The sequence below is a fragment of the Phodopus roborovskii genome, unplaced genomic scaffold (genome assembly GCF_943737965.1).
Source record: "Phodopus roborovskii unplaced genomic scaffold, PHOROB, whole genome shotgun sequence".
NCBI classification, from domain to species: domain Eukaryota; kingdom Metazoa; phylum Chordata; class Mammalia; order Rodentia; family Cricetidae; genus Phodopus; species Phodopus roborovskii.
In genome coordinates, this window is record NW_026126434.1 from 22,410,837 (window position 1) to 22,438,803 (window position 27,967).

Sequence of the window (27,967 nt, forward strand, 5' to 3'; positions counted from 1 at the left end):
AGATTCATTTTATGTGTATGGGTGCTTTGCTGGCATGTATGTATGTGCATCACTTTCATGCCTGGTGCCCAGCATAAGATTCCTTGGAACTGGAGTTGTAGATGGTTGTGAGCTACCATGTGGGTGTTAGAAACCAGTTCCAGTTCCTCTTAGAGAGCAGCAGGCACTGTTAATCACTGGACCATCTCTCCAAACCAACTGCCTTGGCAAGGCTTTCATATGATGCCTACTCATCTTGTATCTTTAGCAGTTTCTAAGCTGGGCTAAGAAGAGGTTAGTGTTCTTGGATAGCCATCTAAAACTCCAAGATCCCATCGTGGGAAGGTGCGTAGGTGTTCTCTGCCTCCAACTTCTTCCTCTGACTTGTGTCCATGGCCCCTTGAAGTTTCACAAGGGTAGTGTTTCACCAGGGTGCTGGAGATTTTCTGGTTTGGGTAGCTGTAACAAAGTTTGCACTCTGTAAACCAGATGAAGCCATAACCAGCTGCTGTGGGTTCTTGGACCTCTGTCTTCAGTACTCTGGCTGTCCCTGCATACCAGCAACACTTACTTCTCAAGTCTTCTCCATTTCTCCAATGTTCCTCACTATTAGTTTCGGTCTGTACACCACAGGCTTTCCTGCTTCCCGCCCTACTTTCAAACAGAATCAAGGCTTTCCTCCTTTAATTAGTGGGACCCCCAAGCCCCGGTATCCCCGGGTAGCTGTGTGGCTAGGAAGGTAGAGGTTCACCCGCTATTGGCAGTCAGGAAGTCCAGGCTGCCTTGCCAGCCTTGACCAGCCCTTCAGCTAGTCCCTATCAGAAACCTGTGCATAGTTTCCAAGAAAACCGCCCTTGCCTTCTCAATCATAGTTTCCTCCTCCCTTCAACAGAGTCAAAGCCCCTACCCCATGGTGGTACCATCCTGTCGTGGCTCCTTGGCTTCCTGCGTGGCCCCCGCAGACCACGGATCTACGCTAGTTTCCGCTCTCACCTCCTCGGTGCTTCTCCTAAAGGACCCGTGCCTTCCGCGGCCTGTGGGAGCAGCGTTTCTTCACCAACCCTGGAGACATCCTCACTCAACACCCAGAGCAAGCATCTCAAGGCCACGCCCTCTCTGTAGGCCACGCCCCGAGCTCTTCCCGCCCCCGCAGGCCCCGCCTCCCGGGAGCCTCGCGGCGTGGGGCGGCGTGCGCCCAACCACTGCGGTTGCGGTGCGTCTGTCGTGCTCACCTCATGATGCTCTGATTGGCCGCACCGGCATCGGCCCACCCAGCCGTTCCGGTCGGCCGAGCCTCGCGCCTGCGCAGTGCGCTAAGCTGTCAGGTAAGGCGCTGGCGAGCCGGTGGCACAGAGTACGCTGCTGTCATGACTGAGGGCACGTGAGTCCCGGACCCTGGGTGTCCCGCGGGTGCTGCGAGGGACGCAGCAGGGCGGTGGCAGGGAAGGTGCCTGGAAAGCAGGGTGACATGACGGGTGGTTCTGCACGCCTGGGTTGCAGGCATCCCCACCTGGGCGGAGCCTAACGAAAGCTGCTCACTGTCGCTGATCCGCTCAGGTGTCTGCGCCGTCGAGGGGGACCCTATAAAACCGAGCCAGCCACTGACCTCACCCGCTGGCAGCTCCGCAATGAGCTGGGTCGGCAGAGATGGACGTATTTCCAAGCGGAGGACGACCCTGGTCGAGAACAGTCCGGGCTAGAGGCCCACTCTTTGGGACTGGACACAGTAAGTGATGTGACCCCGCAAGCACCATTCCACCTCAAGCCTGGCAGTGACCACAGACCAGCCTCTGCCTGTCTTTCCTGAGCCAGAGCCCTGAAATAGTATCGAGCCTTGTTCAGAAAGCTTCATTTGTTTAGTAAACAAGTATACATGTGAGTGGAGTGTAACACAAAGAAAAGCTAAATATAAGGGAATGAGGAAGAACTTAGAGCGGGTAATGGATACGAGTTACGAAAGAAGGTGTAAAGCCAGCTGTTTGTCTAGTTTTAATTCTGTCGTGGAGTTTTTGTTCTGGGTGGTGGATTAGTGCATAATTCTTTTTCAAACGCCAAGTTCATTAGAACAAACTTTGTGTCTAGTTAATTTTGATGTATGCTGTTTTATTTATTTGCAAGTTTAAAAGTAAAGAAGTAAGTGTGGAAGTGTGAATCTGGGCATGGGACATCTCTATAATCCCAGCCACTGGGGGAGGGGGGAACCAAAGAAGCTGGGTGTGGCGCTATAGGCCCAGTGCTCAGGAGGCTAAGACAGCCAGATCTCTTTGAGTTGGAGGCCAGCCTGGTCTACATAGCAAGATCTAGACCAGGCATGGCTGTGTAGTGAGACCATATATATATATGCAAAAAACAAAACAAAGCAAAGAAAAAAAATCAGTGGTGATGCAGTTGAACATTTACCTAAGTTCAGTCTCCCAAACTGAAAGCAGGGCAGCAAAAAGTGGTGACTCGGGGGCAGTGCCTCCTCCCAGAGACATGAATTGAAGTGCCCTGTTGCTTTAGTCCCTTCATCCCAGAGACCCGTGGAAGATGTTGCCCTAGTCTGGTTTCATTTTGAGCACTCTCCTTCGAGAAAATATTTGATTTATAAGAGAATCACAAAGATGGACGTGATTTTGTTTGTATTCACAAGGTGAAGTTCCACCTGTGTTCTGTGTTCTCGGTGTGTGCACCCATACAGGAATGAAAGTCAGCTAGTCATAAGACAGTTAGCTAACAGGCTTCCCGTGAGTCCTGGCTATCAGCTGGGAAAACCTTTGGGATCCGCTATGCTATGGTGTGGGCCCTGTCTGAGAAAGGGAGAAGTCCCCCCAGTATCATTTTGGCATCAGTGTCCTGCCCTGTGTTCTGTGCTATGTTTATTTAAGGTGTTTTGAAGTTTTGAAGGAATTTTCAGGTTGGTGGCTGCAAAGTAAATCATGACAACATGAATTTGCTTTGTTACTTTTCTGGGTGGTAGTGTCAAGGAAGACTCGTTTCAGAGAGGAACAGTTAAAAAAATCTAAAGTGATTTCTATCTGCAATGTGTGCACATTAAGACATTTACTATAGAGTTGAATTTACTTGCTATTTACTTAATAGCAGTCTTCACTTACTGTGACCTTTACTTGATGCAAAGGAAGGCCTGCTTCAGAAGATTCTTTTGTTAATAGGATACAATTATTTATGTGATGACTTAATGAGGGAATTATTTTAAGACCAGAGGACAGTTATTGAAAAAACATACAGAAACAGATTTTATTAACCTGTGCCTGGCAGTAAGCAGCAGTTGTCCTTTCTTCTCATTGTATACTTAGGCAATCATAAACATCAGTAATATGGATGATAAATAGACTTTATTTTTATAGAATCAAATAAAGAAGGTTATACTTGGAGAAATTCTCAGTTCCTTGTGTTTTAGAAACTTTGCAGATAGCAGACACCAATCCTAAAACCAAGCCATACTTTATGTACAGTTCCTCCCGGCTTGTTCTCTTTTGTAAAGCCTGACACATCTTTCCAAAAATCCTATTGGAATACACAGAAGTAACTTTAATGCCATCTGGACATTCATAAAATAAAAGTTACTGTGCTATAATGGGGGGAAAATCCAAAGTGAATTAGAGCCACAATTTGGACTTGGATTGTGAATGAGGAGGGTTCCTAAGGTCACCAGGCAATCTCAGCTCTCATTTGTTTCTTTCCTTTTGCAGAAGAATTATTTCAAAGACTTACCTAAAGCTCAAACAGCCCAAGAGGCGGCCCTGAATGGAGTAACATTTTATGCCAAGCTGCAGGCTGAGGATGGACACTGGGCGGGTGATTATGGTGGTCCTCTCTTCCTCTTGCCAGGTAGGGCCATGCTATCCTAACTCAAGGGGAAGGTTGTTCTGGATTGGGGGTGGGGTGGGGAAGGGGCTTGACCTACCCTGGTTAGGCAGGCTAAAACCCAGCAGCACACTGGAAAAGCTCTGGGGAGGTGACCCTGTATCCCAGTCACCCTGCTGCCAGGATTAGGAAATGATGGGGAAGCATAGTTAGCCCAGGGTAGACCAGTGGGTACCCTGATAACAGAAGCAAAGACTTCTCTAGGAGAGGGGGATGGGTGCTCTTGAATCCCAGTGCAAGATGGCACTCTAGGGAGAAGGTCCAGTCAGTGCCAGGGTCTGTAGGTAGGCAAGGGTATACTTGAGGAGCTGGTATCCGTGTGTGTGTGCAGTTTGAACACTATAATATCCCTTGCGAACTCGCTGTCAAATGGTGACTGAGGGAGTTCTGGCAGGGAAGCCACAGGTCCAGGTTGGTGAGTGGTAACAGGATTGCATTTGATCTAGTTTGGTTGTGTAAGACTTTTTGCATCCTGACAATGTTTCTCTAAAGAAACCTATGTTTATGCATTAAGACTCTTTTCCTCATTGGATTTTAAGTCTATCTCAGTCGCCTAAATCCTTAGGAGAATATGAGTTTGCTTCTGTAGTAGCTGCCCTATGATACCCTTCCTATGATTTGCCATGGGCATATGATTTGGAACTCTTCTATGGATGATGAAGATAGGAGCTATGCACCCGAAGACCAGGCTTGAAATGGAGGTTTCTTGTATACTATTGTTTCTCCCATATATACAAAGTGGCACATGCATGTAAAAAGTTTATAAAACAGAAGCAGTAAAATATAAGTAATAGCTATTATCCTGTTCTAGTTACCATTTTAGTATTTCAATTCCAAGCAGGTGTTAAAGCAAGACTTGGTTGCCCTTTGTGGTCCCATTGATCTTGGACTGGGTCTTCTTAGGCCTTCAGTACACTTGTGGGAGGCCTCTTCAAGGCTCTGCAGTGTTTCTCTGACCCAGAATATGGTATGGGTGTCAGGAATAACTACATGGGCTCTGCAGGCTCTGGCCTGAGAGTGTTAACTGTATTCTTCCTGGTGTTTCCAAAGTCACTGGTCCTAGGAAGAATGGTCTTTCTGGGCTTGATTGCATGGGAAGGAAAGCCACAGGGCAGCTATGTGTCAGGATTAAGGTCCTTAAGAAGAGCTTGGGTTTAGCAGTGCTGAACACCCATTCCTAATGTGGGACATCCTTCTCACCACACAGGTCTCCTGATTACATGTCATGTGGCACACATCCCTCTGCCAGCTGGATACAGAGAGGAGATGGTGCGGTACCTGCGGTCAGTACAGCTTCCTGATGGTGGATGGGGCCTGTGAGTATGCCCAACTGCACATATGTACATGTGTGTGCTTGCATATGTTCTTATGTAGCTCTTGCTTGGGTTTCCAGGCAGCTGTTAGAAGTGGGATAACTGCAACCATGGACCTAGGGTGGGGTGGGAGGAAGTCTGGCAGGAGGAGAGCAGGCTGGTACCTATGTGAAGCCTGACTACAGTTTTATTTCCAATATTGTGAATGCGTCTCAAGGTCGGGAGCCTCTTGAGTCTCCTTTAACATGCCAAGTTAAAGCCATCGGTTTTTAAAATTGTGGAGGCAGCAGAGATGGCAGCAAATGTAGGGGGACCCACAGACCCATCTCAACCTGTGAACAGATTGTAGGCAGGCCCTGCTCAGCTGGTTTTGGAGAAATGGGATAGCTCCTGTTGGGTGGATGAACATTCCCTGGGTGTCGATACAGTGTGCTTTCTGTACTGTCATGTGGTTGGGAGGATTACAGCAGTCTTTTCTAGGCAGACTTCACTGCCAGTATGGTTTTATGTCTTAGAAAGAGAGACAGATGACAGACGCCCTTTTCCCACCAGTCTCATATTTCCATTAGGCATGTTGAGGACAAGTCCACAGTGTTTGGGACTGCACTGAACTATGTGGCTCTCAGAATCCTGGGTATTGGGCCTGATGATCCTGACCTTGTACGTGCTCGGAACATTCTTCACAAAAAAGGTACATCCTATATGGCATGTGGGGTTTGTGTCATGCTGACATAATGAGCTCTTATAAATGGGAGCTGCACCCCTATTGAAACACTGGGGGAAACACCAGTAGGTGGAAATTGTTGAGCTGTTTAATAATTATTAGTATTAATAATAATGATTATTTATTTTAATTATTTTTAAAGACTTGTTTTTGCTTTGTTTTTTTGTGTTTTGAGACAGTTTCTCTGTGTATCTCAGGCTGTTCTGGAACTTTATTTTGTAGACCCAGCTGGCCTTGAACTCAGAGATTCACCTACCTCTGTCTCCCAAATGCTGGATTGAACCTGGATTGAATGTGTGTGCCACCACTGCCCAGCTGGAGGTTTATCTATTTTTATGAGTATGGCTGTTTTGCCAGTCTGTGTACTGTACCAATGAAGGCTAGAAAAGGGTGTCAGATCCTCTGGAATTGTAGTTACAGATACAGACCATTGCTAGCTGCCATTTGGGTTCTGGTCATTGAACTCAGGACCTCTGCAGCACGCGTGCGTGCGTGCGTGCCTTTGTTTATGCCACAGTGCACATGTAGAGGTTTCTCCTTTCATCTTTATCTGAGTTCCATGGAACAAACTCAGGTTACCAGGCTTGTGTGGCCAATTCTTTGCCCACTTAGCACAGCTGTAACTTGAGTGTTGTTGTGGTTTTGTTATGGTGGTGGTTTTGTTGCAGGGGAGGAAGGTCTCATTGAGCCCAGGTTAGCCTTGAACTTACTATGTAGCCAAGGTTGGCCTTGAACTCCTAATCTTCCTGCTTCCTCCTGAGTTCTGGGATTACAGGCATGTACTACCATGCCTGGTTTATGTAATGCTGAGGTTTGAACTCAGGTCTTTGTGCCTGCTAGAGAAGCACTCTACCAATTAAATTATATCCTTAGCTTAAAGCAATTTGATATTTTGTGTTCTGCTTCTTCATGAATTGGTAAAGGTTTAAAGGCAGCATGCTAATAATAGTGCTTGTGGAACATCCATGAAGTGTGCCTTCTAGAGGCAGCTGAGCTATAGGTGACCATCCCCATTGAGGGCTCTGCTCATCCCCTCCACATTTACCATCTCTGAGCCGGGGCACGGTTACTTCTCACCTGTATGCTTTGAAGACTGTTCCAGCCCTCAGCAGGCTCTGTGGCTTCCATTGCTCTTAGAACAGAGCTTATCTTGCATTGCTGTTCTGCAGCTCCCCATGTGGTCCTGTGTCCTGTCTCTCAGTGACCTGCACTCCTGTCTTGCTCTTTGCTCCATGATCAAGGGCCTCCTTTCATTTTGTCAAAGTGGTTTCCTGCCTTGAGGCTCCCATGCACAATAGCCTCTCACCCTGCTTTCTACCTTCACCATACTGTCTTGGCAATTCCTCCTTGTGCTTACAATTTATCTTAAATTTCACTCCTTCAGTATTTCTCTCTGACTTCTCAGGCTACATGAAGTGTTCTGTATGCCTTATGGAATTCTGCCAATCTTCTTTCAGGTGTTTGCCCCTGTTGTGATTAAGTAAGTCATCGTCAACCTCTGATATTATTGGTCATGTGCTCTTAAAGTTACTCTCTATTCCCTGTTGCTCTCTTGTCCTGAGTCCTGCCAAGAGGAAGAATGTGCTTGCACCATGCTTCAACTAGTAGCTTTATCAGTCTTTTTAACTTTGACACACTTGGATTTAGGACAGAACTCATACAATGTATATAAATCAGTGTTGCCACTTGCTGGACAAAAGACTTAACTATTGCTTGGTTGGGGCAGGGGCGCCTCTGAATCTGCTGCTACATGTTAGACTGCCTTCAGTTAATTGTGCCAGGCTCTCTGCTGATCAGAAATGCACAGATGCACAGTTTGGTCTTGGTTGAAGAAAGAGCAGCCAAGCATTGGCCTCTTCCTTCCCTCCCTGAGCTGCCTTCACAGGTAGCTGCTTTCATGTGTTCCTTCTTGGGGTAGGGGCTGTAAAACACTCTTCTGAGGTTGGTCATACTTGTTCCTGGCTGGGAGTTACAGGACCCATGGCAGGCTGACCCTCATTTCATGTAAGAAGGGGTTTCCTTCAAGAAGAGAGAGCTGCAAGTCAGTATTCACACGTAATGGTAGCTAATTTTTCTTTTTCTCTTTCTAGGTGGTGCGGTAGCCATCCCCTCCTGGGGGAAGTTCTGGCTGGCCATCCTGAATGTTTATAGCTGGGAAGGACTCAATACCCTATTCCCTGAGATGTGGTATGCCTGCCCTCTGCCTATTGCACTGTAGACTGACGGGACCTAATAGGGTGGATTAGCCTCTCACCAGAGGCCCTTCATGTGTTCTACACATATATAGAAAGGGATTCTATTTTAAGTAAGAGCAAGCTGTCAAACCACCCAGCTCTGTAGCACTCTGTGGGACCCTGGAGGGTAGTTACAGAACACATTGTGTGGCATGTATTTAGTGGGGATAGACAAATGATCATACCTGTATTACAGAGACATAGAAAATATTTAGGAGTAAAGAAAAGAGCCTTCCCCACCCCTGTATCTTGTTTTATTAACTAATTTGTGGTAAATGTTTGGGAAGTCCTAGATATCATTTCACCAATGAACACTTCTGTGTGCATCTTTAAATTTCTTTTTTTTTCCCCCCAATATTTACTCAGAAGAATCAATACCTATTCCTTATTAACAGAAACCTATGGTCAGTGTTTTTATCTTTTTTTTTGTGAATATCTTATAAAAGCATTGGCCCCATATGTAATGCATATATAGATTTACACGCACTGGTAGGTAAGCTCTCCAAAACTATACAGAGTTCAGGCAGAGCCTGCTATCCTACTGAGGTCAGAGTCTAGGGTTCCTGTACCAGGTAACTTTCAAATGCAGATAGATGGGATGTGAGGGACCACTTGAAAGACAGCACGGTCTTGAAACAAGGACAAAAAGGGTTTGCTCTCCAGCCTGGTTGAGTGGTGATAAGTGGAAGATGTGGCAAATGCCTGAACCAGTGAGGGGTGTGGAGAGAGCTGTCCATGTGGGGCAGGGCAGATATACTGTTACTTAAAGTAAGGAAGTATACTAGAATTGTTCTAGCATCCAATCATTGGCAGCTCTACTAGCCAGATGCTAGACTTGCCTGGGGAGATGCAGGCAGAGGAAAGCTTTGGCAGGGTAGAGTTGGGTGCTAAAGCCTGGGGCTGGAGAGGCTTCATCATTACATGGCAGGGTTTCACATACAACCCCACATATGTGGGGCATAAACTCCACAGTCATTTGGCATTAGAATGCAGAATGCAAGTGTATGCAAACATGGATGGATGCACTCAGAGTAGCACGAATGTCAATGCTTGGAAGGGCCCGAGACCTCTGGGCTGATAATAGTGTAGGCTTGTGTTCTTTTGTCCTGCTGACTCATGCTCTCTTCCAGGTTGTTTCCTGAATGGTTCCCTGCCCACCCCTCCACCCTCTGGTGTCACTGCCGGCAGGTCTATCTGCCCATGAGCTACTGCTATGCCACTCGGCTAAGTGCCTTAGAGGATCCACTGGTTGAGAGCCTCCGCCAGGTAAGCCTTATGACAAAGAAATGGCACACAGTCTGTAGAGCTCAAATGCATCTTGGTACTCTGGGGTCCTGCAGAGTCTCTGCCTTCCTTCCTGTAAGCAAATGGTAAACTGCTCACAGGAACCTGAAAGGCATCTGCCTGAGTTAAGTGACCCAGTGGGTTTTAGAAAGTTCACAATCTGTAGTCCTAACCTATGCTTGCAGGTACTGTTCTTGGAAAAGAACCCTAAGATGGACTTTGGAACAGGATTTGCACTAGAGTGAGACTTAGGCTCTTAGGGTTGGGCCAACTCCTCAGATTATCCCCAGTAACTGGGTCTTACACCCTATAGTGATGATTCATTGGTCTCCACCCCCCGAGAAAAGATATAACCCAGAACCCTGAGAATGTACAGCTAGATACTACTCCTGGTTAGCGCTTGTCCATCTTCTGTGTCTGGGAGGCAGGCCTGCTGCTTCTGCTAGGCACTCAGGTACCCCCTACCCTTTAGGAGCTCTATGTGGAAGATTATGCCAGCATCGATTGGCCAGCACAGAAGAACAACGTGTCCCCTGATGAGCTGTACACACCACACAGCTGGCTGCTGCATGTGGTGTATGGTGGGTGCCTCCTGAGGGTTGTGGGAGCCTGGGTAGCACACAGTTAAGATGTTGCTCAGCCCTCCACATAATTCATTAATGCAATAAATAGCTTCAGTGCTGGGCCCTGGAGTGGGAGCTAAGGAGACATAACTTTGCTCTGGTCCCCCAACAAGGACCAGCTGCTGTTAGGTGGTACCCTCTCAGCATCACCTAGGTTGGGCAGGGCAGGGTCATGGTGAGAGGTGTGAAGCAGCCCTTCCTAGATGGGAAGGAGGAAGCAGAGTGAGTGGGAAGAGGGATCCCAAGGGACATGAGAGGACAGATGCGGGACTGTGTAGAACCCTTTCCCATCTGAAGGACTAGAGCATAGCCAGCCCAGGAATGCCAGGTGTCTCTCCTGTCACTGAGTGGCCACTGATGTCTTCTGCCCTGCAGGACTCCTCAACCTGTATGAGCGTTTCCATAGTACCAGCCTGCGGCAGCGGGCCATCCGAATGCTGTATGAACATATTGCTGCCGATGACCGGTTCACTAAGAGCATCAGCATTGGCCCGGTCAGTGCCCCCACCCCGGGTGTCTGGAGCAGCTTTGGTGGCAGTGAGGTCCTGTCAGATGCCCTAGGTGCTAGGCTCTGTGGTGTTAGGAATGAGGCAGGCTTATTTACTGCATTTTGACACAGTCTCCGTTTGGGTCAGTGTATTTGAAGCACCACCTATATTCATTTTCCGGGCTCCTGTTCTCCTGCCTGGCTCTTGTCTAAGATTCCTGGTACCTCCTGGAAGACTACTGGTTGGGGGCTGTTTTTTCCTCTTACTCCTTCACAGATCCCACCCTAGATAATCCACCTTATACCCCTTGTATAAGGTTTATAGGTACCTAGGTATGCAATGAAAACAGCAGGATCCTCATGTCCCAGTTCTGGTCTCTCCCATGTGGCTGGAGGATGCCAGGCCTCTAGCCTGGCCAACTGTGCACATGCTTTGGGACCTAAGGAGTATATACATGCCTGAGGCCGGGTGGTTATCTCATACTGGCTAGAGCCAGCAAGGAAGCTGTCATCATAGCTGGGAGACAATCAGCATGTGGGTTATAATATTGGTGATTATACTGTGGTGGGTTGCCCATAAGTTCTCTGGATACACTGAGCTTCCTTCTTCCTCTCTGTGGACTCTTGGTCCTTCTTTGTTACACCCTAAGCTGGCCCATCTTGAGTGACATTACCTTCAGTTTGAGTCTAGGGACATGAATGTATAGAGAGCACTTAGGAAGCTCTGCCCCAGAGTAAAGTTGCCTGGGTCCTGATGGCCACATGTCCTGCAGATCTCAAAAACCATCAACATGCTTGTTCGTTGGTCAGTGGATGGGCCATCTTCCTCTGCCTTCCAGGAGCATGTCTCTAGGATCCCAGATTACCTTTGGTGAGTGTGGCTAAGTGGTGGCTAGGATGTGGTGTCAAGTGCTGGCTGTGGACCCAGCAACTATAATGCTGGGCCCCTATGCCTCATATGGTTAGGGGTGCCAGGGTGTCAAACTTCTGATAGTATTTTATGGGATCAGGAGCAGTGCCAGTTAGATTATCTTTGGGAAGGTATTTTTACCTAGCAGTAACTATGGGTGATTCCCAGAGTTAAAGCCAGGAAGCCTAGGTTTAGTCTTAGATAGTTGTGAGAAAAGCCAGTGGACAAGAGGTTTGTCAGCCCAAGGTCGGGACTGTCCGAGGGACCATAGCAGGAAGCTTTGAGCTCATAAAGGCCATCTTCTCTGGTGGTATGGTATGATGAGGGTAGCAGGGTAGACCTGGCTGTAGAAGCTTCTACTAACCCTGGCACAGGCCAGTGCCCCTGGGTAAACCTCTGTCTTGCTCCTGCTGGGTATAGGCCTTGTGCTTGTGAGCCCAGCTGGGCAGCACTGAAGTCAGCATCAGGGGGAGGTGACTTTGGATGCTCCCAGGGGAGAGCTGTGTCCTCTTTTGCTTGTGTGTGGCTCCTGATTGACATCTAGAATTCCAGCTTTCACATTGTCCCTGACATAATCTTTTCTTATCCCCATAGGCTGGGCCTTGATGGCATGAAAATGCAGGTAAGCGCTGTAGACCTGAGACTGCAGGTTCTCTTTGTAGCCATCTCTACTTATTTATTATGATTCAGAAGTGACAGTCAGGCATGGTGACAGTGGCTTACAGTAACCTTACTCAGCTGGTTAAAGCTCAAGGATTGAGTCTGGGGCCAGACAGTGCTATGCAGCAAGACCCTGTTTCTGAATTAAGAGGAAAGAAACGGGGAGGGGTTGAGAAACCATCCCAAGTACAGTTCTTTTACAGTAAAAGAGGAGAGACGGAATCGCCCTTTAGTTCTCTTGTCTGTGGGGCTTTGAGTACCTCTTGGTCTCTGTGATTGTTGTATGTTCTCACATGTTCCTCTATAGTCTTTCATCAGGGTGGACTAAGCCATGACAGATCCAGGCTTGGCTCAGACCCTCTAGAAACCTTCATCATGTTATTGTGATGGAAAAGTAACTCTGGTGGTAATGAACCTCTGTGTGAGGCCTTCTGGAGGCTCCTCTGGCAGGACACTGAGAGCTGTGTGTTCTCAGCTCATAGGCCCTCTGTAGCCACCAGTACAGGAGGAGCCTGCAGGTCAGAGGGGTGTGCCTGAAAATTGTTCCCATCTGTGGTATATTGTGGTTTAATAAGGATCAGGATAAACAAATAGGCCAAATAGATGTTTATTCAGGGAGAAATAACTTACAGCCTAGACAGATGAACACCAGCAAGTTCCACCGGATGCTCTCCTCTCCGCATCCTGCCAGCAAGAGAGTGTTCTCCCCGTCCCCCACCCTCCCTCCTCAGACCTAGTTCCACAGGTCACTTCCACCCCTGGATCCACCCAATGGGCATAGACAGTGCCAGAGAAGGAGACAAAGTGAATATCCCACTACAATTCCCCTTTTAGTCTAAAGAAAAGATTTTGGCTTGATACAAAACTATACAAAACAGTGAATAACAAGTGTGCTCTAAGAAAAGGAAAACGGAGAACAAAACTACCTACATATCTAGTCCTAGGGTGAAGGCATAACGGACTTTACAATAGAGTTGTCCTAAGCTGGAAAACGTAAGTCTAGTACCTAAAATATCTAACTAGGAAGAGAGAATAATAGTTGTGATAGTTTAATCTTCAACCTCATCAAGACCTGAGAAGGAAAATAACGATACTAGGGTAGACAGGAAGTGTGGAAGGCAGCTTCTAAAAGGTGCAGCGAGGACAGAAACAGCAAGCTACCTGGACAGTCACCCTAGGTCTCACAGCAATGTTAGTACACCCAGTTTTGGCTAAGGCCAAGAGAACTTGACAGACCACATCAACAGCAGGGAGGTAGAAAAGCTATCTTACCCTGACTTGGCAAGGTTCAGCAGTCTTCTATATTTGTCTTGTGCAAGCACATAGGACTGCATGTCCAAATCAGTGGTCAAGGTGGGGGCAGTTCTTTGCCCAAGAGGCCATTAGCTGAGGCAAGAATGGACTCCAGCAGGAGCAACAGCAGTGTCCAACATATTTTCGGGAAAGTGCATGGTGCTGTCAGGTGCAACAGTGTCTTATGTCAATGGAATACTAATATTAAAACATTTAAATGCCATGTTCTGCATGTCTATGAAGTGATAGAAGATTAAGCATCTATGTCTGACTAATCTTATAGGTAAAGGAAACATGAGTGAAGATAATTTGTAATACTCAGGAACTTAGCTAAAAAACTGATTGAAACTTCCCTGAGTAAAGCAGGGACAAATACCTAAACAATATAAATATGTACATATACATACATATAAATCCCTAAAATAGAGGTAGAGTAGAAATGTCTAGACAAGAGGTAGAACCATAAAGGGCAGCATGATAAATATCCCAAATTATATCAATATACAAAATGTCTGGAACACAAGCAAAAGTATACATACATAGAATATGGTAAGAATAATGTGCATAAAACATAGATGGAAAGATTTCACACAATATGACAAAATATACCATTCTTCCAGGAAGGGAATATAAACTTAATTTTACATAGCTTACCACAAATAAGAATATATAACAATGTAAGCTGTTATTATGTTACTCTTACTAAATAATTCACAAGAAGATAGGCTAATCTACCTATATCCCATCTAAACCATACCTTTCCCAATTCCACCCCCCAATGGGCGTGGACAGTGCCATAGAAGGAGACAAAGTGAATATCCCACTACAGTGGTACCTAGTGGTAAAGGAGGATGTATCTGTAGTTGCACAGAGCAAAGAAGTGGTTTACTGGGGATAGCACTTGATGTATGGTCAGCCTTTCCCTAGACCTTTCTAGGACTCTGGCCAAAGGGCAGTGGAAATGTTTCTTTCTGGGCAGGTGTTTGGGATCTTTGGTCCCCAAGGAATTATGAGAGTACTTAGGGTCTATGATTACCCTGTAGTTTTGAGCTGGGCTTTCTGTCAGATATTTAGAGATTCCTGAACCAAACCCACTGTGGATCATCTATTTCCTGCCCTGAGACCCAAGAGTATTGTCCAGAAAACCATGTTCCTGGGTGGAATATGAGGTGGACCTTTCTCACTGTATCGGGGCCACAGTAAAGTGTCAGCTGGGTCCCTGCCACCTCAGGCATACTTGGAAATGGAGGGTGTTTGTTTCTGATTGTCTCATGACTGGGGTACCCTGTTGTCATGGGGTGTTAAGCATTCAAGGGATCATATGTCCTGAGAAAGTGCGGTTCTGCTGGGGCCTTTAAAGACAGGTGGGGCTCTGTTACCCACATCTGTCTGCAAGGTTTAGGATTGTTTCTGCTCTTTGTCAGCTGCTACAGCACACAGGAGAGGGCTCAGACTCTGGTAAAGTGTATTAACTGGGTACATCTCTGACACCCTCAGATTCTAGGAGTCAGTGGATGGGGTTACTATAACAGCTCATTCTTTGTGAACAGGGCACCAATGGATCACAGGTCTGGGATACCTCATTTGCTATCCAAGCACTGTTGGAGGTATGTGGTTCTGTTTCTCTGCGCAGTCCCTACCTGATCTTTCCTGTGTGCGAGGCACACATTCACCCTGAGAAAAATGATGCTGATGCTACTTTTCATGCCTTCTGTCCCTTGAGCTTCCTATCTGCCTGGCTCCCCTGCTGATAATCCTCTAGAACTTGGATGCTAAACTGGGTTAGGGCTCTGGGAAATAAGCCTAGGAAATAAGTGAGCAGGGTGGTACCTGGGCCTGGTGGGCTTGAGGCTCTTAGAACATTTTCTGATACTTGAGCTAGAGAGAAAGTGTTTCTCTGCAGGTGGGAATGAGAATAGTGTCTTTGGACAACTCAGGGCCTAGGCCAGGTTGGGCTGCCCAGGTGAGGCCTGGCAGAACTGGTAGGATTTGGGTAACTACTCAAAGTAGTCTCTTCTGTTCATTCCAGTCTTTAGTTGTATTCACCTGTCCTTTCTGTCTTTAAAGTTGAGAACCTCAGGAAAGAAACTCTAGACAACTCTAAGATGTGTCTTTTTCCAGGGTAAGGGTGGGGCTGCAGGATGCTGCCAGGACGTTGGGGTTAACTATGCTGCTCTGCTGTCTTCTAGGCAGGTGCACACCATAGACCTGAGTTTTTACCCTGCCTGCAGAAGGCTCACGAATTCCTGCGGCTTTCACAGGTGAGGTCATGCCTCTCCTCATCTATCCTGCTTCCCCAAGCTGGCTTTCTTGGCTTGTTTCTGCCCTATTTTATCCTGCCCTGCTCCATGTTGGTGCACATAGTCACCCTAAGGTAGCTATGACTGTAGCCTGTGGTAGCCCATCACCAGCCAGTGATTTCTGTTCTTTATGCTGAAACAACTGTGTGCAGAGGGCCAAAGCCAGCCTATGGCACCATCAGGAGGGGTGGCCTTGAACACCACAGCCTGCTCACATCCTAGCCATCTTTAAGGTGCCTGGGCCAATAGAATCACTTCACCCTCACCTGTGGCTGCCTTTCTTGAGGCCATGAACTGCTGGGTCGGTGTCTCTCATTCCTGCCTTCCGTATGCACCTGCAGCCCCCATCATGTACCACTTTTTTAGGCCGGCCTTGCCTACCCTGTTTCAGACACAGTGGAGGCCTCCAGCCTTGATCCCTGTGCCCCTAACCCACTATCCTCTGAACCCACTAGGATGCAGCTTTCTCAGGATTCTCCATGTAGTTGATGTCCATGTCTGTCTAGGGCTGTTTAGGGAGTGAGTCGGCAGGGCCTGATCTGGGCTCTACACTGAGCGATGGGCCTTTAGCCCGTCTGAATGGACTTGACTGCAGGTGCAGACCTGTTTACTTTCTTGTTGGACTGAGTCATGCAGTTCAGGAGTAGTGAGCCCACGAAGCTGGGCAGATGATCTTATGTCCTAGTACTGATAAGGTCATGGATCTCACGTGCTGCACTGACCAAGGCTAGCAGTAGATCCAGCTCCCAGATGGCAGGCAGCACAGGGTCCTCGGTGCCAACATGTTTCTGCTTTCCACATATGTTCCCTGCTGCTCTCCAGGTCCCAGACAACTTTCCTGACTATCAGAAGTATTACCGCCAGATGCACAAGGTATGTATGGGCAGCCCACCCATGCCAAAGCTCAGCTGTCTTCCCTTTGAGGAGGGGTTCTGGCTATTTGCTCTGTAGTTGCCCACTGTCAGGGGCTTTGTCATTCCCTGAGACAGCCTATGCCTCTGCGGCTGTGCTCCAGGGTAGTTCAGGTATCTAGCACACCCAGATGCTGAGCTGGAGTGTTGAAATCAAGGCAGAGGGTATAAAGGACTCAGAGCCAGCATTAACCTCCTGCTGTAAGGGCTTGCTTTTAGCTGCAGGTTGTGGAATGAGCCATTGACTCAGCTACTGCCTTCCATAGTGGAGTCCATAGGGCACCTGTGCTGCTGCTTGGGTCCCAGACCACTTTGTATTGCTAAGATCTAGTGCAGTCAGGATGGGCATGAAGTCCTAGATAGTCCTGTGCTGAAGTTCAAGTCTATTCAACTACATCCAATCTGCTGTGTGGTGGAGAGGCCCCTGCCCTGTTACAGCTCTTCAGGGGAGAAGCACTCTTACACTCTGTCTCTTTAGGGTGGTTTCCCCTTCAGCACACTGGACTGTGGCTGGATCGTTGCAGATTGCACAGCCGAGGGTTTGAAGTCTGTGCTGCTCCTGCAGAAGCAGTGTCCCTCAATCAGGGAGCACGTCCCCCGTGAGCGGCTCTGTGATGCTGTGGCTGTAGTAAGTACCCTACTTCATGTTTACTTAACTCTTCTATGGTTCTGTCTCAGCAGGCCAAGGTGAGGGTGTGGGAGCATCAGAATCTGAGCCTGTGGGCCCTGAGACAGACCCAGGCTTGAACACTTTGGTTGGGTATGTGCACAGGACCCTGTGCTGTAAGAGATGGTGCCCACCCTATCCCAGAGGTCCCAAGGGGGCTGTATGGTCCCTGGGGCTTCTCTTCTTGGCTCTAGAGCTCAAGGAGCTTCCCATATCTGTGCTGAGGTTTCTGCAGGACTCATTTGGAAGGCTTGTGGTCTTTGCTGGGTATCCAAAGGAAGGTTGGAAACATCTGTTCATTTTTGTGCAAAATCCTGTAGCACATCTGCTTCTTGTGTGTGTTTTACTATGGAGATCTGCATTGGCCTGATACTGGACTGTGTCTGCAGATATTGTGCCATAGCAGCTGCATTGGGCACCGCAGGGCTCAGTGTGAAAACTGGCTCTTATCCCTCGTTCCTGTCCTGTTTGTCAGTCCTGTGGTGCTTTGAGAAAGTCATGCTGTAAGTTGTGTGCTCAGTTCTCAGTCCGTCCCCGTCTGCTTACAGTTGTTGAGCATGAGGAATTCTGATGGAGGATTTGCTACCTACGAGACCAAGCGTGGGGGGCATTTGCTGGAGTTGCTGAACCCCTCAGAGGTCTTCGGTGAGTGGTTGAGTGGTTGACTTGGTGTGTAGGCCAGGCCTAGACTGCAGGCAGGTCCATGCAGTGACCTTTTTGAGCCTTGGGGTATGGAGTAACTGTATTCTTGATGAATGGCCGTGGTTCTGTCTCAGGCCATGGAGACCTTGTGCTAGGTTTACACTCTCCTGCTTATTGACAGAGCCCTGTGCTGTGGAGGCTGCCATGTGCCACACGTTCAGTGACTCACAGCACTTATAAGGCAGCCCTATGCCAAGGGCTGCCGGGCCACAGCTGTGCGTTGTCACTGAGGTTCTAGTCTATCAGGTCAGGTTCTTTCCTTGCTGACTCTGACACTTGCTGTCCTCTTCCTTCATGGCTTCTAATTACCCTATTCTTCCACCTGTCAAACATGTTGTGTTGGGTGGCGGTGGTAGTAGTGATAGCCCAGCTGTTGTATGTGTGTCTTGCAGCACAGGTGTGCAGGTCTCACTCTGCCTGTTGTACTTACTGTAGCCCATTGCCCAGGTTGACCTGGGGTGACATCTAGGTGTAAGTCCTGCAGGCTTCAGTATTCTTGCTCACCACATTCTGGCCTGAACTGTGGACCCTGGGCCACAGTGGAGCTCAGGTGCCTCCTTCCCCTTTCTAGGAGACATCATGATTGACTACACATATGTCGAGTGTACCTCAGCAGTGATGCAGGCTCTGAAGCATTTCCATGAACACTGTCCAGACCATAGGGCAGCAGAGATCAGGTAAGGAAGGTGAGGATAGGAACGAGCAGGATCATGGCCCAGCCACAGCATGCTCAAAGAGTCGGCTGTGCCTTCTCACGAGGTAATGGCTTGAGTAAATACAGGGACAGTTTCAGGTGCCTTCAAATCCATCAAATATATGTGTGTGTGTGTGAGAGAGAGAGAGAGAGAGAGAGAGAGAGTGTGTTGGTCTGGGGAAAACAGTACAGCTGTGACACAAGAATGGGTTATTTTTCCTGTCTTCTTGAACATCTTTTAAAATGAGCGTACATACCTGTTGTTAGTGTCTAGGTAAATAGGTGCTAAGTAAGTGCTCTTTTGTGATGAGAGCAGTGAATGGTCAGAAGCTCTCGAGATTGTCAAGAGGAGACCCTGCCATCACCCGATTTACACCCCTCCATTATTCCCCCGTGAAGGGACCACCCTCCTGTCTCCTTAGCCACGGATTACTGTTGCTCACTTTGAACCTGCCTTGATGGAGTCCACACTGAGGACTCTCTCATTGTTACTTGTCGTGCAGGGAATGTTTTGCTTTGGTGGCAGTAACTACACAACAATCAGTCCGTCCCTTCCCCTGGTTCTTGCATTCTTTAGGTCTGCCTTGTTTGTGATGTTTCTTGAGTCTTGGAGTGGTTGGCATAGCTGTTCATTTCCCTCCATCTATGGTTGGCTATTGGGTTTTTATGACATAGCAACAGTTAGTTTGTCTTAGGAGTGTAACTAATTATGAGTCTTTGTGATATACCTCTCATTATTAATGTCTCTTTTCATGACTGATGAAGACTGAGGGCAACAGTAATGTAAGGGTGTAAACATAAATATGGAAGGCAACTTAATAGGCATATCATATCCATTTAATTAAACAGTAGCAATGGACTCCTCATTGGAGCCTATGATTTTCCTAGCCATGAGCTTTGGTTTGCAATATCACCTTTGAGCTACATTACAGCAGAAGACAGTAAAGTTGCATTGAGTTACTATTGTATTAGTGGGTGTATCTTACCTGATGTTTACTGTAACAAGCAGGGCCCATAACTGAGATGGTCTTTTGGTAACAGTTCTACCCCAACAGCCTGCATGCTGTCTTCCAGTATAATGAAAGCCAGCTAACAGGGGAGGATGTTCTACTTCTACTTAGCCTAATTTTGCCAAAGCATATGGTGTCTTACACACTAAGGACTATCTAGTTTTGTTGTGCAGCCAACAACAGTGGCAATAGCCTTCATATTTGAGGGGCCTGGATAACAGCCCCTAGGGAGGCAGCCCACTCCTAGCATTGAGAAAGTTCACACAAAAAAAGACATAAATGATAAAATAATACACATAAAAAAAGATTAAGCTGGGAGAAATGGCTCAGGTAGTAGCACTCAGACTGATGTCATTTGTCCCCATGAAACATCAGTCCAGTGCTTCCATCTCACCCTCTGGGACTGTAAGCCCATTAAACTCTTTCTTTTATAAGTTGACTTGGTCATGGTATCTCATCACAGCAATAGAAAGTAAGTAATATAGAAGCTGGCACCAAAATAGATTGCTGTGATAGACCTAACCCATGTGGTTTTTGGAGGAATGTGGAAAGATTTCTAACTTTGGTCTAGGAAAGTGGTTGAACACTGTAAGCAGTTTGATGGACTGTCCTAGTAAGAGTCTGGAAGTCAGTGCTGAGAACTATGCAGACAGCAAAGGCCCAGCTCAAGAGGTTCCAGATGGGAACAATATTAGCAACCAGACTAGAAACCATTCTTGTGATGTTTTGGCAAATAGCTAATTTCTGCCTTTTCCTAAAAACTTGCCTGAGGCTAAATGTGTGTAATTAGTAATTAATTGCTCTTATACAGGTGTATAATGGGAAAGAGTAAATAGGGCAGAAATACACGTGTACAGTTTGAAGAGGAAAAAGAGCACTAGGAAATATAAAGTGGTAGCCAAGGCCTGTGCTGAAAAAGATAAGGAAATTAAGGCCTGGCCTGAAATGGAATGGAGGAATATCCTCAGGGCAAGACCCCACCAGCTAAGCTTCTAACTCATGAAAACAAAAGACCTAAAGAATTTTCTACCAAATGAAAGCTGCTACAAATGATTCAGGGAGACCAGTCTCCATCTCAAGTGGGCAGCCCCAAACTCTTTGTGTTGTTGGTGGTAGTGGTGGTTTTAATCTAGGTCATTTTATATGATTTGCTCAGGCCCGTGACACTAGTGTTATTGTCAGTGGCTGTGATAGTTCTCAGAGCTACTTCCACTGTGGTGCTCATCTGCAAAGTCTGTCTTCCTTTGTGTTTCCTCTGAGTTTGCCCCTTCTGTGTCCTATAGCTACATTCCCCCCCCCCCTTTGAACATTTGATCTGTTTGAAGAAAAGGCCAGTCTCATTTTCTGAGACCATTGTATGTGCAGGGTTGGAGATGGCATTATGATTTTGCCCACCACAGTGTTCATTGAGCTAACTGCCTGTATTGCAGAGAGACCCTTCAGCAAGGCCTGGAGTTCTGCCGAAAGAAGCAGAGAGCTGATGGCTCCTGGGAGGGGTGAGTAGGCACCTGGGCTCACCTGCAGAGGGGTTGGAGTGAGGTAAAGACATGTGTGTGGGGTTGGGAATCTATCCTTGCTGCCTTCTTCCTAGGGGGCTCAGGAAGGACTTCCTGGTTGGTCATATTCCCTGGCTGATGCTTGCCCTTCCCTTATGCTGACAGCTTATGTTGGAGGGAGCGGTTGGGTTATATGATGGAAGGGTGCTGTGGCCTCCATGTGATTTCCCCTCTTGTGTGTATCAGCAGTTCTTTTGTGACTTGAGTGGAGGAAGCAGTGGCTGAGCTGGGTGAACAGGACCACTTTCAGCCGTATTCACACTTGCACTCTCTGGGATGTGTGTGTTGTACACTGCTTTTGTGACTGGTCAAGTCCCTTTCCCCTTCTTTGCTTTCCCTTCCCAATCCTCCTCCTCCTTCTCACTGTCTCTTGCTTTCTCTTTGGCTCTCTGAGACAGGATCTTGCTGTGTATCTCAGACTGCCTTTAAATTAGCAATGTCCCTGTCATAGCCCATGCTGGGCATGTAGGGATGTACCACCGCACTCCACCTCTCGTCTGCCCTCTCTACTTGAGGGTGTCCCAATACCTAGGTAGAGTAACTGTACTGTGGCTTGGAATGAAGACCAAGTCTGATCCTCCTTTTGTCTCCCTCTAGCTCCTGGGGGGTTTGTTTCACCTATGGCACCTGGTTTGGCCTGGAAGCTTTTGCTTGCATGGGACACACCTACCAAGATGGGTAAGTGTAGCTTGCAGGCTGATGTCAGTCAAGCCAGGGCATTGCCTTGGTAATTGTTCTGGCCTGTTTTTCTGCTGCTGTAATGATACACTGATCAAAAGCACCTTGGGGAAGAAAGAGTTCACTTTAGGTGTGTACTTCTAGGTGATACTCCAGCACTGAGGGATGTTAGGGCCGGAACTGAGGCAGAGACAAGGAGGAGAACCCTACTCAGCCAGCTTCCTTACACAGTGGGCTGGACCTTCCCACATCCTTTAGTTAATGCTCTATCCTCCCAGGTGTCTGTGTGTTAAGTTGACAGGAAAACCAGGTCAGTAATGTTCTGCATGGTGGCTTTTCCTTTGCTATTTGATTTTATTTAATTATGTTTAAACAGTGAGGTAAGATCACTGTTTCAGGAAAAAAGGACATATTTTCTTGAATCAAAGCCTTGGCTATGTGTTACCTTAGAGTCTTATAGATCTCAGTCTCTCATCCTGAATGAGAAAGGACTAGGGTCTAGGGCCTCAGGAAGAGGGCTTGGTTCAAGCGCTGTCTCTGGCCACCTAGCTAGTGCTTTTAGATCTGGTGGATCGGGGAGTAGGGAAGTTGTACTAAGCCAGGCACAGCCCAGGGAGCCTGGGTCTGTTTCCATGTGCCCACATAGTCAGCCTGCATATGTCTGTATCTGTAGAGTGTTTTTTTTCCTCTGTGCCCAGCACCTCTGGGAGACATGTTCACCCGTATCTACTCACCTCTGCAGGCGCCTCCCATGACCCTAGGGTATCCTGTCAGAGTAGGATATAGAGGGCTTACTTAGGTCCCCCCCAATAGTGGTGCTCAGATCTCTTTCTCTCTACAGGACTGCATGTGCAGAAGTGTCTCAGGCCTGCAACTTCCTCCTGTCCCAGCAGATGGCAGATGGAGGCTGGGGGGAGGACTTCGAGTCCTGTGAGCAGCGGTGCTATGTGCAAAGTGCCAGGTCTCAGATCCATAACACATGCTGGGCCCTAATGGGCTTGATGGCTGTCAGGTGAGGGTGATGGGACCTGTCCTTGGGCGTGTTTAGTAGGGATGCTCAACTTTGAGGAAGTGGCCTGGGGTGTGTACAGATGTGGGAAGAGGTGAAAGGAGCCATAGACCTAAGCCATTAACTGTGGATAGAGGCAGCTTCAGAAACACACACCCTGTTCCTATGCTAAGTGGCAGCCAACCTGGCTGAGTGGTACCCTACAGAGAGACTTAGCTCTTAGAAATATCTATCTATTGATCGTCAGTACTTGTTGACAGGGCAAGAGAAGCGGGGCCCCAAGGGAAATGAGTGAGCTGGGCTGTGGTGGGGAAGTTACTTTCCAGTGCGGGGAGTATTAAGGGTACGAGACTATAGCTACTTTTGGTCTTCCTGTGTGCACAGCTCATATTGAGCCACATGTATTGCACTATGTGCACAGGTACACACATGTATATGTATGCACTTGTAGATGTTTAGGTATATGTCTGTATGTGTTGCCATAGGTATACATGTATATACACACACACACACAAAGTTGTATGTGCTGTTTTAGCCTGTGTTGCTGCAGTACACATAGAGCTATTTGGAGATCTTCCTAAAATCCTTCTTAGTATACACAGGGACCCCAAGAGCAAGGTAGTCATCAGTCTGTTGCTAGTCAGTCCCCCACTGCTGGCCTTGTTTCTGTCAAACCCTTAGTCATTTTGGTGTCTCTCTCTTGCCAGCAAGTACATCAGAGCACATAGCTTCTGTGGTTTCCAGTGAGCAGAGCAGACATTTCTTCTCCTTGGAAATCTTATCAGCACCTGTGCCAGCCATGTCACCATGTGTTCTAGGGATAGAATCAAGTATATAGGAAGTATGTGCACAACCTGTCCATCCCCATGCTTATACATGCTCTGCTGCTCGGGGCTCCTGGGAAGATGATGCTATTCTGGTTATTAGGTTTACCTGTCATCGCCATAGTATTTGGGCAGTTTTTGTCCTCCTGAGATGCATGTTGATGCCACATGCTAGATTTGTTCAAGCCTGTCTTCTTACCCCCTCAGGCATCCCGACATCTCTGCTCAGGAGAGAGGAATTAGATGTCTGCTGGAGAAGCAGCTCTCCAATGGAGACTGGCCTCAGGTGTGTGAGGGGCCATGATGTAGTAGTTGCAGCATTGGTTTCCAACTTGCCCATTAGTTTTCATACTTTCCTATACCCATGTTCCTTTTAGGGTGCTTTGGAGATCTGGGATATGGACATTGCATGCCAGAGGCTTGTCCTGGTTGTAGATCTGAGATGTGTTGCTGGGTCTTGAAGTGCTGAGCACATATTGCTATTTGTAAAGGAACTGGCTGGGGGAAAGAACTGGATAGTTGATGTTTCCTGCAGAACCTTGGCTTTACCATTATATGTGTTCTGTGTGGTCCTTCATGAGACGTGCAGATGGGTTTCTATCTGTCCCTGTGGTTACTGTGATTATTAGAGACTACTATTCCAAGGAGGAATGTTTTCTTCAAGCTCTAGTCTCTGAGCTGGGAGCTGATTTTCTCTGTCTGTGGTTCATCAGCTCTTCCCAGTCAGACTTGCTCTGGGGCTGGGAAATTCAATAGTCAGGACCACAAGCCAGGGACAAGCTCCTAACTGCTCTTTTTTTTTTTTTTTTTTTTTTTTTTTGTGTTCTTCCAGGAGAACATCTCTGGGGTCTTCAACAAGTCCTGTGCCATCAGCTACACAAGTTATAGGAACATCTTCCCCATTTGGACCCTGGGTCGCTTCTCCAACCTGTACCCTGACAATACCCTCGCTGGCCACCTTTGAACATGTGTGTCTGTCTGTGCTGCCACTAGCCAGCATCATCACCATACAGGTCCAGGCGAGGCTGGGGTTCTTGGCTAGGTGAAATGAGCCTTCTTAGCCCTGCCCTAGGCCTTGTTTTCTATTTCTATAGATGTGAGGCTGGGGATAGGGTCAGGGTTGGTGTCTTTAGGTGCTTGGCAATATAGGTTTAGTTCTGAGAGTAGCTTCAGTGAGAAAGGGAATGGGATAAACCTTGAAGTCCAAGGAGGCGCAGTGCACTGTGCAGCTCCTGGGTGCGTCCTTCTCAAGGGAGTGAGGTGTAGGGTTTTCATGACCAGTGACCTCCCCGGGAGGAGAGCAGCTGGCTCCTTCATCTCCTCCTTTGTCTACTGTGTAATGGGCCTCTGCCCAGACTTGTGTATGCTGGGCTGGGGCAGTTATGGCAACCCTATGGTGCTGGTATGCTCAGAGAAAGGCTCAGTGGGGAGTGAGACTGGACCCTTGTTCACTGTGTACTACTGAGTGGTGGCTCTTGTCCCTAGGAACTCCCAGTCATGACCAGATCATCGTATGAAATAACCAGTTTTCCAGAAAGGAAAGGCAAACTTTTATACTAAATGTGTCATTCAAAGTCATTTAAATTCACTGACTCCCATAATAAACAGACATTCTGGGGCTGGAATGATGGCCCAGCAGTAGAGAACTTTGACTACTCTTTCAGAGGACCTGGGTTTATTCCCAGTATCTACTTGGTGGCTAACAACCTTCTATAACTCCAGTTCACAGGGGACCCAATGCCTTCTTCTGGCCTCTGTGGGCATTGCACACATGATACATACATGTAGGTATAACACCCAGCCACATTAAAAAAAATCTCAGAAATAAAAGCAAGACAACAATAAAGCCCCAGGCATTTTGTCCTAGGTGTGTGAGACTGTGTGGCAAGGAGCCAGATGTAGCATTTGATTCTGCTCCTACATAGTAAGCTCATACCCAATGCATGTATTTCTAGGATATCAGCGTCTTGCTCTCCACTCATCTTGTTGAGATAGAGAGGCACACATGGGGAACCACGCATAGAATAACAACAGTAGGGTAGATAGTGTAAGACCCTCAGAATGAGGAGTCTCTCAGTTTTGGTCGGTACCCCCAAGAACTCAATGTCCAGTCCAGTTGCTGCAACACGCAAGAGGCTTTAATGAACAGGAAACGTTTGCGCAAACGGGCTCCCTCAGCCTCATTCCCTGGGCACAGGTGTTTTTAAAGGCAAAACCCATAAGCTTAGGGAGGGGGTGTGACCCTCTATCCATTGAGTATGTGACCCTTTGAGGCGGGATGGTCTTGCTGTTTGAGTCAACAGACCCTAGGGCCTCAGGGTGTGCTAATTAATCTTGTCTGGGCAAACTGGAGGTGCAGCTATTTCTTTGTTTCTTAAGGACCCTATTTACCACCTGCTGACTCACAGAAAGGAGGGGCAGTGTAAATTCTTGGTATCCTGCTATCTCAGGGCCTGTGGTTAGCAAATTCTACCCAGCATTCCGATTACTTGGGCTTCATTTCATTTCTTTGCTAGTTTAAGTCTTTCAATAGTGGTTATGGTGGTTTGTATTGTGGGACAGCTGTAGCAAGGAAGCTGATCACATCCAGCTTACCAGTTAGACCCACTGAGCCAGCCAGGCAGTTGTGGGCACTCCCGGGACCCAGGAAAACGCCTGTGACACCCAAATGCCATTATTAACTCTTATGCCAACTATTCTTTGACTTCAATTGAGGGCCAGATTTCTGAGGTGATGCTTCTTGTAACTTGTGTCTGGCCAACATGCAGGCAGAATTCAGGGTAGACAGAGTCCTAGCATCTCCTTGAAGTGACTACTTTTCTCCCTGGCCATGGTGAGCAGGGTCCAGCCTGGTGCCTTCTCAATCTAATGCTGCCCACCCCTGTTACATTCTGGACTGGTGATAACTCCAACCTCTCCCTGGCCCATGGTCTTCCCTCAGACAAGCAGAGAGCTGTGTCTGATCCCCTTTTCCCTGGCCAGGACTCTCTAGGCCTGCCTTCTGCCATGGTGCAGATTCCCCGAGGCTTTGTGCCATCTGCCTCCTGCCCAGCTCCCACCCCTGTCACCTTGTGCTGTGACTCCTAGGGCTCTCCTTCCTTAGATCATAACCCGTGCTGTTCACTGCACAGTCTTCTCAGCCCCCAGCAGCAGCAACTGTCCCTTGGAATTCCTAGTCATGACCACCAGATCACTGTACAAAATACACTGAGCTTACAGGACCAATCCCCTTAATAAACACAGCTGATAAAACATGCTTTAGGCTGTAGTGTGTCGTGCAGTTTACGGGGTCCCCCAGGCTCAGTGGGGAGTTGGTGGGGGACACTCAACAGAAGAAGTCCTGAAAGAGTCTTGAAGTGAAAGTTTTAGCTTATAATGTGCCGAAAGCTTTTCCTGTGGAGTCATAGTAGATTCCCTGTGTTCCCTGTGCTATGAGCATCTACACTCTTTTTTGAGGGATTCTTTAGTAGAAAATGTTGACCTTTTTAACCCCCTCATGAAACAGTTTTGCTATGTTGTACTCACAACAACATGATGTCCACTCAAGTTTGAGGGCCAGTCTTCCTGCCTCGGCCTCCTGTACATTGGGATTACAGGCATGTGCTGCCACACCCTGCTGAAGGACTTGATGGGAACTTCTTACTATGTTCTAAAATTTCAGATGTTTTTATTTAGAGATTCTCAAGAGAAACAAAATATGAAGAAAAAAATAAAAGCTAACAACCTCATCAGATGTACAGTTCCAAGATAGTCTTTTGGCCTCTAACAAGTCGTAGGAGGGATACTGCAGTCATCCTGACCCAGTAAACAAGTCACCTGGCAAGTCCACAGCACTAGTAGAATGAAATCATTAGCTCTTGATCGTATGGATCACTATGAAAATATTTTTAATCTGCACAAAAGGCCTTCATAAATTTATTTTTTATAATTTAATGGCTGTCTACTATGTGATATTTAACTGACCTTTTAATTTTATGTACAGAGGCTATATTTCCTAAATCTGACCCAGATGAGTATGGTACTGAGTTCAGACATCCCAACAACAGATTTTCTCCTCCCCTTTCCACTGAGCTATCAACTTACTGTCTTTTGTTTGTTTTTGTTTTTCGAGACTTGGTTTCTCTGTAACTTTGGAGCCTGTCCTGGCCTCAAACTCACAGAGATCCGAGTGCTGGAATCAAAGGCATGTGCCATCACCACCCAGCCCAACTTCCTGTCTTAACTAATGCAAAAAATATCAAA

The 27,967-nt window shown here is 47.3% G+C and overlaps 1 protein-coding gene across 1 annotated transcript; it reads left to right on the top strand.

The window, feature by feature from the left end:
• Window positions 1-1,296: 1,296 nt before the first annotated feature.
• Window positions 1,297-25,371, top strand: Lss (lanosterol synthase). The gene is made up of 22 exons (XM_051186949.1): window positions 1,297-1,360; window positions 1,537-1,705; window positions 3,672-3,810; window positions 5,054-5,162; window positions 5,729-5,850; window positions 7,974-8,070; window positions 9,248-9,383; window positions 9,874-9,982; window positions 10,400-10,518; window positions 11,285-11,382; window positions 12,016-12,043; window positions 14,925-14,981; window positions 15,564-15,635; window positions 16,497-16,547; window positions 17,064-17,213; window positions 17,801-17,897; window positions 18,526-18,631; window positions 21,089-21,154; window positions 21,812-21,892; window positions 22,734-22,904; window positions 23,933-24,011; window positions 24,558-25,371. The coding sequence occupies exons 1-22, from the start codon at window positions 1,347-1,349 to the stop codon at window positions 24,687-24,689; spliced, it is 2,202 nt and encodes a 733-aa protein (XP_051042906.1). The 5' UTR covers window positions 1,297-1,346; the 3' UTR covers window positions 24,690-25,371.
• Window positions 25,372-27,967: the final 2,596 nt, after the last annotated feature.